General features: G+C 39.7%; 1 protein-coding gene across 1 annotated transcript in view; it reads left to right on the top strand.

Annotated features, from left to right (window-relative positions):
* Window positions 1-14,476, top strand: part of LOC306892088 (macrophage mannose receptor 1-like) — a 36,241-nt gene that overhangs the window by 5,515 nt on the left and 16,250 nt on the right. The window contains exons 2-26 of the mRNA XM_079452882.1: window positions 154-555; window positions 1,405-1,578; window positions 2,681-2,836; window positions 2,909-3,022; window positions 3,098-3,238; window positions 3,316-3,498; window positions 4,273-4,430; window positions 4,523-4,636; window positions 4,740-4,855; window positions 4,948-5,096; window positions 5,183-5,379; window positions 6,436-6,551; window positions 6,718-6,799; window positions 6,916-7,060; window positions 7,545-7,583; window positions 7,786-7,949; window positions 9,238-9,302; window positions 10,104-10,204; window positions 10,412-10,551; window positions 10,744-10,846; window positions 12,219-12,406; window positions 12,592-12,642; window positions 13,145-13,250; window positions 13,339-13,571; window positions 13,647-13,812. Of these exons, the coding sequence (XP_079309008.1) occupies window positions 154-555; window positions 1,405-1,578; window positions 2,681-2,836; window positions 2,909-3,022; window positions 3,098-3,238; window positions 3,316-3,498; window positions 4,273-4,430; window positions 4,523-4,636; window positions 4,740-4,855; window positions 4,948-5,096; window positions 5,183-5,379; window positions 6,436-6,551; window positions 6,718-6,799; window positions 6,916-7,060; window positions 7,545-7,583; window positions 7,786-7,949; window positions 9,238-9,302; window positions 10,104-10,204; window positions 10,412-10,551; window positions 10,744-10,846; window positions 12,219-12,406; window positions 12,592-12,642; window positions 13,145-13,250; window positions 13,339-13,571; window positions 13,647-13,812 (3,603 nt within the window). The remainder of the gene's footprint in view (window positions 1-153; window positions 556-1,404; window positions 1,579-2,680; window positions 2,837-2,908; window positions 3,023-3,097; window positions 3,239-3,315; window positions 3,499-4,272; window positions 4,431-4,522; window positions 4,637-4,739; window positions 4,856-4,947; window positions 5,097-5,182; window positions 5,380-6,435; window positions 6,552-6,717; window positions 6,800-6,915; window positions 7,061-7,544; window positions 7,584-7,785; window positions 7,950-9,237; window positions 9,303-10,103; window positions 10,205-10,411; window positions 10,552-10,743; window positions 10,847-12,218; window positions 12,407-12,591; window positions 12,643-13,144; window positions 13,251-13,338; window positions 13,572-13,646; window positions 13,813-14,476) is intronic.

Raw genomic sequence — 14,476 nt, 5'->3', positions numbered from 1 at the left:
CTTTTTTAAGTTTTAAAAACGAGTTCTTCATGTCAGTGGATCTCTAGGATCATGTCTGGATGCTGTAGGTTTTAAAGAATGTCTTCTAGAATAGTGCTCATGTGGTATGGAATAACATTTTAAAATGTATAATATACTTTATTTTTTGTGTAGACTCCGGCTCTTTTCTGATTTACAACAAGGATCACAACAGATGTGTGAATGTGGTGAATGCCAATGTGGTGCAGGCGTCAGCGTGTGATGTCTCTTCTGACGCTCAGCGCTTCCGATGGGTTTCATCTTCAAGAATCATCAGCGTCTCTCTTAAACTCTGTTTGGGAGCTCAAGACATCAAAGACTGGGTGAAAATTATTCTTCTGCCCTGTAAAGACAGCAGTCCTCTACAGACCTGGGAATGTAAGAACGAGACCTTGTTTGGATTAAAAGATCAACCGTTACACATGTACTATGGCAATCCAAAGGAGAAGAATATGATGCTTTATAGTGGAAGTGGCGGTTGGAGTCGCTGGCAGATTTATGGGAGTGAAGAAGATCTGTGTTCTCATGGATATCAAGGTAATTCACAATAATAAACTCAATACTGTCTTGAAAGCTTTCCAGGATTCTCTTCTAATCTAGTTTTGGAAAGTTACCAGTTCTTGCTGCTCGAACACTAGAAAATTCCATTAGCAACACAAGATTGAAAAGTAAAAAGAACGCAAGTAATCAAAATATACATTATATGGTCTCAATGCAATGTACGTTCATTTGAATAAAATAATCTTCCAAATGCAGAGGGCTTACCTCACACAAAACTAAAACTTATCATTGAACAAGTTAAGGAAAGGCTTTTAATGGTTAATAAAACAGGAATAACTGTATAAATGATTGAAATAAACAATTATATCAATGCATAAACAATTCATTAATAACATTTTAATGAGATGCTGAGGCTACAGTGAATATCCGCTTCTGTTCAAAAGTTTAGGGTCACTTATTCATCTATTTCCCCACAGATTTTATATTATTAGTAAACACTTCAAAAGAATAAAATAACACAGACGAAAACTCCATGTTTGATCATCTCTTGTGTGTAGTCTTTACAGAAATGTTATCAAGCAGCTTCTCAGATTATAACACTGCTGAAGAAGTTCTCTACTATTCTGACCTCTTTTTCAGATTTTTCCTCAGTATTCAGTCCAAGTCATCTTCTTCAACGATACAAATGCATTCTTGTTTTGTAATGAAACAAACTATAATGTTTTTGCGAAATTATATTGTCGTCTACACAAAGTTCCAGACATTTAAGGAACACCATCAAGACACATTTCACTCAAGTGATCCAAAGTGTATATTTTCCGTATATATCATGTACTGTATAACGTGTATAACATTTCTCTTTCCTGTAATTCTTGTATCTTGTAGACATTTATTCTCTCGGCGGGAATTCATTTGGAAAGCCATGTCAGTTCCCCTTTAAGTTTAATGACAAGTGGTACACCGAGTGTATCGTGGAGGGAAGATCAGACGGCCGACTGTGGTGTTCAACTGAGACAGATTATGACACGGATAAGAAATGGGGCTTCTGCCCAACCAAAGGTAAGAACACAAAATACACGCCTAGTATAGTAGTTTATAGTATTAAATGCAATTATTATATTATATATGCTAACAAACATTTGAACAACAGTTGTGTAGAAAAGCTGTAAATTACTATACAGCTGAGAGAGAGAGAGAGAGAGAGAGAGAGAGAGAGGGGAAGGGAGATAGATAAAGAAATGACATCTCGATCAGCACTTTTTCCTTTTATTTTCCTCTTCCTGTTGCTTTGCCCGTACAAGAGTAATAAAACGCGAGCAGACCTGTTGGACACTGACCTGCTGACACACACATCCTATCCCACACAAGCACACAAACAGCTTTCCGAGAATTAACTACTAGTCCAAGCAAAAAAGATGTTTCCTTAATCCGTGTTCCTGGAATACTACGATAGCCATCCCATTGTGTTGTGTTGTACACTTGAAGATTATTCTGTAGCTAATAATTCAAGTTATTGACAGGCAGAACTGTCCTTTGGGTTTACAAAGCACTTAGTTTCATCATCATTTTTTTACTTAGCTAATACTGCATTTACATTACATTTAGTCATTTAGCAGACGCTTTTATCCAAAGCGACTTACAGATGAGGAAACATTGGAAGCAATTATAACAACATAGGCAACAAAATACATAAGTGCATCAAACTAGTCCATTAAAGCCTAGCACAGTATACAAAGCTAAGAATAGTGAGGTTAGAAAGTTTTGTTTATTTTTAATTGTTTTTAAAGAAGGAAAGACTATTAGGATACATCAATCAGCGACGTGTTGACGGAAGAGATGCGTTTTTAGGCGTTTTTTAAAGATGGCAACCGAGTCTGCTGATCTTGTAGCAGCTGGTAGATCATTCCACCAATGTGGAACAGATCCAGAGAAGGTACGGGAGAGTGACTATTTTCCTTTTTGGGATGGTACCACTAGTCGTTGTTCCTTTGCAGACCGCAGTGATCTGGCAGGAGCATAGATCTGCATTAGCGAGTGGAGATACGATGGTGCAGATCCGGTGTTGGTCTTGTAGGCCAGGAGCATACTGAAAGACATATATTAAGTCGGCTGTAAGTTCGAGTGAAATGCCGGTTTAAATGTTGTTCTGTATGTGTTTCAGGCGTGTCAGGGTGGGACAGTGATCCAGTAAGTGGTGTTTTGTACCAGAGGAACACACAGTCAGTATTGAGCTGGCATCAAGCTCGAACCAGCTGCCAACAGCAAGATGCAGATCTTCTCAGTATATCAGAACTCCACGAGCAGTCTTATATAGCAGGTACATTCACATCTTCTGCTCTTTACACACACACAGATTCTACTATCAAGCTAAACTAAAATGATATTTCAGGTTTGACAGATCACATGGGTTCTGCTCTATGGATCGGACTGAGCAGTCTTGACTTTGAGAGCGGCTGGCAATGGAGTAATGGAAACCCATTCAGATATCTCAACTGGGCTCCTGGTACGTCACGTGTATGTAGAAAAAGCATCTGAATGGTGTGTAGATGATGTCAATGTTGGTATTGTTTGACTGTAGGTCACCCGTCTCTGGAGCCGGGTCTGAACTGTGCTGCATTAAACGCTGATAAAGCCTCAAAGTGGGAAAGTTTGTCGTGCAGTAAGAAGTTGGGCTACATCTGCCGCAAGGGCAATTCAACAGAGATCACACCTTCAATAGGTACAACACGCACAGCACAGCACAGCACATACTGTATTCCAGTGTCAGTGTTAAATGTTTATCTGTGTGTGTGTCAGGTAAAGATCAGCCGTTCTTCTGTCCAGCGGCGTGGGTGCCGTACGCCGGTCACTGTTATTATCTGCAGCGCTCTCAGAAGATGTGGAGCGACGCTTTGGCAGCGTGTCATAAAGAAGGATCAGATCTGGCCAGCATACACAACATAGAGGAGCACAGTTTCATCATATCACAGAGTGGATACTGTACGTCTGCTGCAATAACACACAAACACACAGATCACTATTCTGTCAACTGCTGGAAAACGAAGTCTTACAACAATCAGAAAATTGAAGACCTACATATCATTTCTCCACCGCCTACTTCTTCAAGGTTTTAATCCAGCACATTTAATTGAGCAATAAGCCATAAAAAGTGTAGTAAAACAATAGTAGCCACAAATGTACCACTTTCACTATAGTATCTTAGTCATACGAAACACATCCACTAAGAAAAGCTTTCTACATTCTATTAGCAAACACCAGGTGTCGTTTTTCCAGCGCATGCGCTCCAGTGCAGTGGGCACCACAGATGCATGACTGGGTTAACATTGTATATAATTTTGAAAAATTTATGACATCAAACAATTAGGGGCCACTTTCTGTCCTACTATGGGAGTCAATATAATCTGTCTGGTTATAAGCATTCTTCCAAATATCTCTCTCTGTGTTCATCAGAACAAAGACATTTATACACATTTGAAACAACTCGAAGGAGAGTAAATGATGACAGAATTTTTATAAGTATCACTTTAAGAAATGTAAACATTACTCTGCTTTTTATTGCAAAAATAAACAATGTATGCGCTTTTATGGCATGCTTGCTTGGTTGGTGGATCCGCTGACATACTGGGTAGGCCAATGTTTATAACTTCAAGGGATGAAGCAATAATTTAGAAATGTATCCCTTATTAAAAAGTGGTTAGTTGCAGCAGACTGTCCTTCTCAGTTTGTCTAAAATTGTGTGTTTGTGTTGTGTAGTGTCCAGTGATGAGCTGTGGATTGGTCTCAATGATCAGAAGATTCAGAATCTGTTTGAGTGGTCGGATAGAAAACACGTCACCTTCACCAGATGGATTGTTGGAGAACCTTCACACATCACCAATCGCATGGAGGATTGTGTGCTTATGAAGGGAAAGGTGGGGACTTTTGATATTGTGTTTTTATGGTCATCATAACATTTGACACGGTGATGTTTGTGAGTTTGTTCTGGTGGTTTTGTGTGTATTAGGAGGGAAAGTGGGCAGATGAAGCGTGTGGAAAAGCTCATGGTTACATCTGTAAGAAGAAAGCTTCCATTAAACCTGAAGGATCCACACACATGATCAGTCCTGGATGTCCTGCTGTGAGTCGAAAAAATCATACGTGAAGCTGCTTTTTATTTGATATGTTGTGTTTTATTATTGTATTGAAGGGACGGTTTGGTGATGGTGTGAATGTCTCCACAGGGTTGGATCAGGTTTGGCTATTACTGTTATAATGTTGCCATGGAAACCCAAACTTTTGCTGATGCCAAACTGACATGTGAGCAGAGCGCAGCGAGTCTGGTTGATGTTTCCAGCAGGTGAAGTTCACCTGAAATATTTGATCATGTTTTAGATGTTTTGACACTGATTGACAGTGAGAGTAAAACAGTGTTGTATGTTCGCTCATCAGGTATGAGAATGCGTTTCTCATCAGTCTGGTTGGTCTTCGGCCTGAGAAATATTTCTGGATCGGTCTGTCTAATGCTCAGCAGGTGGCGCTCTTCCAGTGGAGTAATGGTGTTGAAGTCAAGTTCACACACTTTAATGTCGGCATGCCAGGTGTGTTGAGGAGTTTCATGCAGGTGTGCAGCTTCACTCATGAATGTCATATCTCTCTTCTCATGTCGTTGTTTTGTGATGTTCAGGTAGGCACCAGGGTTGCGTGGCGATGTTAACAGGATCTTCAGCAGGATTATGGGATGTTCTGGCCTGTAACACTAAACAGAAATACATCTGTAAGAAAACGGCAGAAGGAATCGCTACAACCACAGAGCCTCCGACCACACAACCTCCAAACTGCCCACAAGACTGGATTAAAAAAGATCCACACAACTGCATTCAGGTAAACGCACATCATAGAAGTGTAATATTATAATGGTCTTTGTTCTGAGCAGAATTTAAATTATGTTTTATAAACTAAGTTTGGGAGGAGCAGATAATTAAATCGGCTGGTCCGCTATCAGCAATCACAGCACCTGACCTATCAGTTCAAGAGTGAGAGAGAGCCTCTATAAATAGTCAAGCCGTTTTACCTTCATTCTCTCTTCAGCCTTTAAGCATTGGTATACCCAAATTGCAGGACTTAATAACCCTCACCAGCTCATACCGCGACAAGCTCAGATTGTGGGTAAAATTCCTCAATCAATGGAACGGTTTGCACTCTCTCCCCGTCGGCATTCAATTGTTTACAGACGCCGCCCTGCATCGGTTTCGGAGGATATTACCAAGGATGCTGGTTCGCCTCCACGTGCCCCCCAAACTCCTAGAATTAACCCAGCCACTCTCTCCCTCAGCCTTATTTGAGCTGTATCCTCTGGTAGTCGAGGCATTTTTGTGGGGGAAAGGAGTGATCCGCTTCCAGCATTTCTGTCCATTGCGACAACGAAGTGACAGTGCACTGCATCTATAACTCGCCTAGAGGCCAGCATTGCAGCAGCGACCACCCCCACAGGGACCCGTGCCTCCGTCTACGTTCTGCAGCAGCAGCAGGTTAGAGGCCAACATCGCAGCACCGACCGTCCCCTCAGCAGTGCCCACTTCAGTAACAAATAGACTCTTCTTCAGACTCCGCAACAATGGCTTTAGTACCAAGCAAGTGCCAGTTCGTCATCAGCCCATGCCAGCCTCGTTTGGGGGTTGAGTGCAAATATCTTCAAAAGCTGTCCTGAACTAGTTGCATCTCTTGGGGGAGCGTTCCAGGTTCGGGCTAATGCCAGATTTGGAGCCCTTTCCCCGTACAGGGCTGAGCTCAGAAGAACGACCGAGCTCGGAGCCCTCTCCCCCTCCCCGGACAGCACGCCAAATAGGCTTACCCTCAAATCTACACCATTATCTGCATAGGTGAACTGCACATTCTAACCTCATTCACAGAGTCACGCTATTCATTTTTATTTCTTAGCTCTATAAACGGCAGATGGACGGAAAGAAGACTTGGTTTGAGGCTCGTGATTTCTGTCGAGCCATTGGTGGTGATTTAGCAAGCTTCCACTCAGAAGAAGAAACAGGAATGATACCGTGAGTGCTTGTGTTTCTTTTCTTAAATTTAAATTACAAGATGTGAAATTTACCGAACTTCAATCTCATAAAAGTCATATACTGATGAGTAGTTTCCTGTCTTCTGACAAAAATTGTATTGTATCTGCGACTAAAGTTTAACGCTGTCATACAAACCTGTTTGCAGGTATTTAGTCTCGGACCCGGCGTGGATCGGCTTCACTTCACTGGACAGTAATTCTGGTTTTGTGTGGACAGATCAAACTCCTGTGAGTGATTTCTTATGACCCTCATTCTGTCTGATTGTTTTCTTCCTAATTTTGTTTTCAAACCGTATTGTTCACATGCTCTTCTGTCTGTGCTTGTGTGCTTGTATTTGTTTTAGTCCGATTATGAAAACTGGGGCTTCGGAGAACCAAACAACCATAATGATCAGGAACACTGTGCAGAATCCGGCGCTTATTATGGACGCAGGTGGAATGATCGAGCATGTGAAACTTATAGCGACTGGATCTGTCAGATTCCAATAGGTACACAGACAGACACATTCAGCATTTACAGAAGTGGTTCCCAAAGTCTGGGTAATAAGGTAGTTATTAAAAGGGGTTGCTCCAAAGCTGAGGTCACGCTAGCATGACATGACATGACAAACAGCAGCAAACCGACATTATCGGACATGACGGTTGCCATGACGATGAGGCAAAGCATCCCTGACAACTGATATTCTATATTCAGCTAAAGTGGCAGGACAAAATAAGTTTTTCGTTTCAAATAAAAAATGCGTTAGCATTTATTAGAGTGTCTTTATGCAGGTGGTTTCTCTGAAAAAATAAAGGCTCTGACGGAAAACATTTGGGAACGTCTGACTTACTTGAAGACGTGCACTTTTTCTAAACCAAAGACATTGATTTAAGCAAGTTTTTCAAGTGGATGTACGAAATCATATCTATTGTGTATCATTTATAAACCTAAGAAAGTTATACAGTATTTGTTTTGATTCTATTCTTTTAACAGGAATCACTCCCAAATCTCCACCGATCACAGTAATTCAAGGTAAAGAGCACTAGAGATTTTCACACAATCCATCAGTTCATAAACATAAAGAAAAAGCATTTGTACAGTTCCTGATATGTACATCTGTATATCACAATCAAACTATGCATGACTCATAGCTCATGATTCAGAATGGGGTTTCCCCTGTAAATCACACAACCTGGATAAAGACCAATTTTCTGTTGTTTTCGTTTGTCGATAGAATATAACAAGACTTCTGATGGCTGGATCGTGTTCAATGGCAGTCAGTACTTTATTAATAATGATCAGCTTCCTATGGAAGAAGCTCGAGCGTTCTGTAAGAAGAATCACGCTGATCTCACCGTCATTACCGGTCAAAGTGAGAGGACATTTTTATGGAAGCAGGTAAATGACTGTCAATGGTATCAATGTTTTCCACTTTGTCTGAGAGCAGCCTACGCTGCCACAGGGAGGAAAAAAGTGTTTTATATTCATTTAATATCGCTCTCGTGTGATCTAGTCGTGTGATGGTGCTCTATATCAGCATGGCGGTGATTAGGCCAGAGGCACGAGGCCACAGGCCACGCACAGGAGACAATCACAGCCGCTAATATAGAGCCCTATCATACGACTACGAGAGCGATATTGCATTTAAACAACGGTTCGACGCACAATGGTGTAGATAAATCAGAAACCATAGATAAATACTGTATAAAACTGCATGCTGCATTCAAGCGATCCAGGCACGTAGACGTGTCTGCCATCTTGGAATGGTCCACTGACGTAACTCACAGACTAGAATGCCACAGCACTGCGTTGCGCAGCCATGGCTGTGAAAACCACAGGGATTCAAATTTCCCAAAAAGTTATCACGTGTTAGTGTAGCAGATTGTCATGAAACTGCTCCGAGACTTAGAGGTGAGATCCACTTGCAGCTTTATTGGTGGGTAATCCAGAGGCGTAATCCAAATAACAGGCAGGGGTCGTACACAGGTAGGCAGTTCAAACAAGGAAACCAACAACACAAAGAAACAAACAAAACAGGCAGGGACCAGAGGCAAAAGAGTGAACAGGGAACCAGGCAATAAATCCAAAAAACCAAAAGACAAGGAACCAGGGAAACGCTCAGAGATGCAGTATTAACTTAACAAGACTTCGCAGTGAGTGAATAAGTGCACATGGTATATATAGAGTGAATGTGAATGATATGCAGGTGTGTGTGAAATCAGTGCTGATGAGTCCGGGTAGTGAGTTATGGGAAATGTAGTTTGTGAGTGCATGATAAGTTTGATGTGGAGTGCCCTCTGGTGGTTTTCAAGGGCACTCCAGCTGGTGACCGTTACACAGATATAATATGTTTGAGTTTATACAAAAATAAATGTTTTCATAATCATACACAGTCAGCTTGATTTGGATTGTTAAAGGACAAGCTTGCAAAGTTCCAACATGGCAGATGACCTCCGTATAGAGGCCCATAGAAACAGATTCTAATGCGCTGTCTAGTTATTTATATCTATGTCAAACCCTCTGGTTTAGCTCAGGGGTGGAGCGGTTCCCGTGATGATACTGGTGGAAAAGTCTCATGGCTCTCAACCAATCAGAATCGACAACCGGAAAGAACTGTTTAATATAGTATTCAAAAACACTTTCAAACATTTCAGTACGACCAAACTGGTTGATTTTTGTTCTGCAGATATCTAGAGGATCAGAAAGTCAATACTACATCGGCATGATTGTAGAGTTGGACAAATCATTTAGGTGAGTATGAAAGACTTGAACGCAGGATGGATGTCAAACTGGGAAAAATAAGTAAAAATACGACGCTGTCAAAAAAAACCTAAAAATATAAGTAACAAAATAATTTTTTTATCGATCTTCAATTTAAAGAAACAATATTGCGTGTCTCAGAGAATAATAAATGTAGAATTTTGAAATCTGTTTTATTCCTTTGCATGTTACAAGTAAGTCATGAATTTCAAGTTGTTTGTGATTCCGCTGATGCACATTCACGATGTTTTTATTTTCAACCGTAACGCTTTGCTTACTCAAAGTAAAAAGTAATTCAAAACAATTGTGTGGGCTCTGCTATTAATGTGAGTTTGTATTTCATTCATTTAGCTGAGTAGAGGGTTTCAGTTACCAGCCTATATATTTAAATTTGGATTCCATGTCTGCAAAACTAACATTTTAAATAAAATACAGACATAATCGTAACCGTATTTGACTGTTAAAGTAAATCTTGATGAGTTTTATACAAATTCTACTGTTCCAATTTCAACATTTTCGAACCTTTTACTTGACAAAACATATTTTACATTATAATGCAGTAAAATTAAATGTAATATCTATTATATGTTAACTGTTTTCACAGTTTATCGGAAGCTTAAACCACAATAAAATTTTAATTTTGTGTCTTGCATTTTATCTGATAAAATAATGTCATCACAGTGTAGCTGTTCTGCAACAGTGACGTTCTATTGCATTTGCAGTGCAATGAGTTCATAAAAATAATCCTGTAATTAAATGACTAAACTTAAAAAAGTTCTTGTCTGTTTGTAGTTGGGTGGACGGTTCACCTGTTGTTTACACTGCATGGGATCACAATGAACCAAATTTTGCCAACAATGACGAGAACTGTGTGACCATTTACAAAAACATGGGTAAGAACTTCTCATCCGTGCTGTTCATGTATAATGTCAGTGTGAAACAGCCACTAATGTTTCTTTTTAAATTGCCAATCGCCACAGTAGAAATTCATAACCAAGGTTAACCTTTCTTGTTTAATCCCTCAATGAATCAATCAATCTGTCTAGTCTAATCTCTGTTTTCATTTTGTTTATCAACTGTCGTTTAATCTTATTTTTTAGGATTTTGGAATGATATCAACTGTGGCCTGTCAATGCCCTCTATCTGTAAAAGAAGTTCAGATTTTGTCAACACCACAATGTCTCCGTCTACCGTAGCAGCGGGCGGCTGTGCTCCTGAATGGACGCGCTTCCGAGGAAAAGTGAGAATCATTATAGTTTACACTAGAAATCTGCGCAGGACATGCAAATGTTATTGCAGATCTGGGCCTGATTTTTTTTACCAACAATTAAATAATAAATATCTAAGTTTTCCGAACATATTAAACACATGGTGTTTTCCATGAAAGAGAAGACCGCCTAGTTCAATTCTGAACTTTTGTGTTTCCAAACAGTGTTATACATTTTTTGATAATAAGATGTCGTGGCATAACGCGCGAGATCACTGCATTTCACATGGAGGTAACCTGGTGTCCATTCAGAGTCACACAGAGCAATGTGAGTATTACACTGATATCTGTTCTTCATTTCAAAATTCTGAGAATGAACGAAACGCATTATAAATGTTAGAAATGTATTGCTGAAACACATTACAATGACTCTGAAGTGTGGCGTTAAACTTTTAAACAGTTTTTGGGCTAGTTAAAACAGTGGCTGGATGGTGCAATGGAGCATCCAAGCATGCATGCCCCCTCCCCTGACACTAGAGAGCATTAGCATGAGTGGCCAGTGTGCATGTGCCAACCATCACAAACCCGCTTTGAGGCTCTCTCACACTACCGCTCTGGCCAACTAAATAAATTGCATGCCAGATAACAAGCGAGCGGTCACGCATGTGCAAACCAAGCACCTCAGAGATTACGTATTTAATGCCGTGTACACGTTTGGTCTACCAAGATAATCTTTACAAATCAAGACCACATTTGTACTTTTGAAGTAAAAGATAACACGATGGCATAAAAAGACTACACTTAGGTTGCTGGATATCAACGTAACCACCACCAAGCCTCCGACAACTCTTTCAAACTTTATTTAAAATGTTTTCCCTGGTTGGTGAGAATGAATCCACATCTACGTTGTAAGAGATTTGTGTCACTGTTGTATTATCTGTGAGCTTTATACTGTATGCCCGCAAAAGGAAATAGTCACTTTTAGCAACTTGTTAGCAACCGCCGTTTTTAGGACACAATAAGGCTTTAAAAATCACAAGCAGGTTATAATTGGTGTTATGTCATAGAATACAACGTTTCTCAGGCGATTTCACAAAAAACATTCAACAAACCCATAGACTTTGGAGTGATGGAACTGGAAACTCGCTTCCCTGTTTTGCATACAAAAATACATCATCTCTCTATGGACGGAGGGGACCATCACAAACAGTGAATGGAAGGGAGGGGATGTGTGATGCGCTTCAGTGATTCTCTTTTGATGAATATCACTCGTGTGTTTGAGTTCAAATTGTCCTGTACTGGGGACTCAGGTTTAGATATGCGAGTGGGTGTGACTTCAGCACCAACAGCGGACACGCCACAAGCCCTTTTTCAAGATTTTGATAACTTATTTTATCATAAAAATATGGTTGATTTGGATAATAACACATTTTAAATAGTGTGACACACTCAAAACACATATTCAATATGATATAAGTAATAGTAAATGGAACATTATGATATATTTTTGTCTGTGCTGTGTTTTTAGAACTCGATTACTAACATGTATTCTCTAGTAAGACTAGATTGCATTTTTTGCACTAAAAAAGACAGTTTTTGATATGTGAGACAGCAACTGCTTTTACTGGATTGTGAGTGATGGGTAAATTTAATGCCAAAATGCCCCAGTTGTTGAAAGAATCCTTGAATCTTTTCTGTAGCGTTTCTCACAACTCTGATGCTCAGTTCTGCTGATGACGTGTGGACCGGATTGAATGACGTCAACTGGGAGATGCACTTTATGTGGACTGACGGAAGAAGCGTCAGATACACAAACTGGATGAAAGGTCAACCCGTGTCATGGCCCGAGTCAAGGCACTATTTCAAAAGGGAAACAAGTCTGCAAAAAGTTAGTACAAAGAATAATGTAAAGCAATCATCAAAGCTTCACGCTAGTGTAGTTGTGTGAAATATAAGCATATGTGTATTTTCTTCCAGCAATGAGTAGCCGAAATATCCGCTGATTTAAATGTGAATATAGATTCCCATAACAGCTAAACTATTGATCATCTGTGCTGGTGTTCTCTGTTTTAGGACGCCTTTTGGGAGGGATTAATCGAACGTTCGCATATGTTTGAGCAGCAGGTAGGTTTTTCTTTCAACATGCTTAATCAAATAGCGCAACAAGATAAGGGGTCAAGTACTAAGGGTTTACACGCACCTACTACATCTATCGGTTTTATATCATTTCATGATCATTTTGATTAATCAGGAGGCAACACACACACACACTATACTGGGTCGTTCTGTTCTCCCTAGATATCTAGTGCTCTTAAAGCCACAATATGAAAGACATTTGTTATGAAATATCCAAAAATCACTTGCACTGTTTTATATATTTCATGCAGTTGTGTAATTACATTATCCCAAATGTTCCCAACAATGTGCAAATCCAAAGAAATTCCTTTATTAAAATAATGGCCCGTCCCTTGTCTCTCTTGTATTTGTCGCATATCAGTGATAAATTAGATTATTAATGATAATCTTAAATAAATAAATATTTTTAATACATAATAAACAAATAAATTTAAATATTGTGGCTTTAACAGTTCAAATCTTTACATGTTCTGATTTCTTTTCCATGTAGAATTATGACTGTGTTATCATGGTTAGAAGTCCAGAGAAGCTGACCGGTTTGTGGAAAGTTGAAGCGTGTACAGATGAGAGAGGTTTCATCTGCAAGAGGAACACAGGTGAACACAAACTCAATATCATCACACATGAATCTCTTACTGTACGTGAGCTGTGTTAGATGTGTAAGTGTGTTTGTGTGTGTCGTAGACTCTCAGCTGGCTGCTCCCGTGACCACAGCAGTGCCACAGAAATTCTTCAGTCTGGGCAAAGATCTATACAAGGTGCAGCAGGTGAAGATGAGCTGGGATGAAGCCAGAAGAGAGTGTAAAGCCGATGATGCCGATCTTGCTAGTGTGCTGGACTCCATCAGTCAGGCGTACAACAGCCTCAGAGTCGACATCATCAGAGAACCTTTGTGGATCGGCCTCAACAGCAACCTGGTACTCAACTCATCTCACGGTGCGGTACGCTTGATTTGATCTTCTGTTTAGAAATATTCAATCTGTTTGGTCCAGACAGGTGGACGGTATCGCTGGGTGGATAACTGGCTTCTAAGCTACAGTAAATGGGCCGCAGGAGAACCCAGAAACAATTTAGCTTGTGTTTACATCGACACGGATGGCGACTGGAAAACTGCAGCGTGCAACAACACATATTATTCCCTCTGCAAACGATCCAAAGGTAAATCTTTCTTACTATCATCTAAACGATCCATTCGATCTCTGATTGTTGGATCTGTTGAGGATTATGGGTAAAGAAATTCTTATTCAGATATGAATTATATGTGATTTACTTATGGCTGAATTCTTTCAACTGTTCATTAAAACGAATCTGTTCACAGAGGCATTGGTTATAGTTTGTGAGTTGTACATTACTGATTAGGGGGTGTGTTTACCATGCCAGTGATGTCATCTTTTTTAAAAGGTGTTTTTTCGAATTTGTGTCGGTCAGGCATGAGATTTCGCTGTATCCCAGCAAGCAATTTAACTTCTTCTAGCCTAGGTTAACAAGGCTAAGTTTGGGTTGTCAGCAACATATAATATTTTTAAATGTTCTTATAATACTAATTTTATTATATTGTCTTTTTATAATGCCATAAATTGCATTATGTTTTATACAAAGCATTTAGATCGTCTCGTTGTTAAAACTTAACTTGCCAAATCAAAGCTCATATTTTCATACCATAATGAACTAAACAAAATTTTAATTTAGAACACTTTTAAAACACTTTTAATTTAGTAACATGTTTAAGCTAAAAACAACATGGCTCTATACTGTTAGCCGCTAAAATGTTAGGGTTCTTACACACATGCAGGGCCGTAATTTCCACTGGGGACGAATCCCA

This window comes from Barbatula barbatula (genome assembly GCF_947034865.1).
Source record: "Barbatula barbatula genome assembly, chromosome: 1".
NCBI lineage: Eukaryota > Metazoa > Chordata > Actinopteri > Cypriniformes > Nemacheilidae > Barbatula > Barbatula barbatula.
This window is presented reverse-complemented; position numbering and strand designations above follow the sequence as displayed.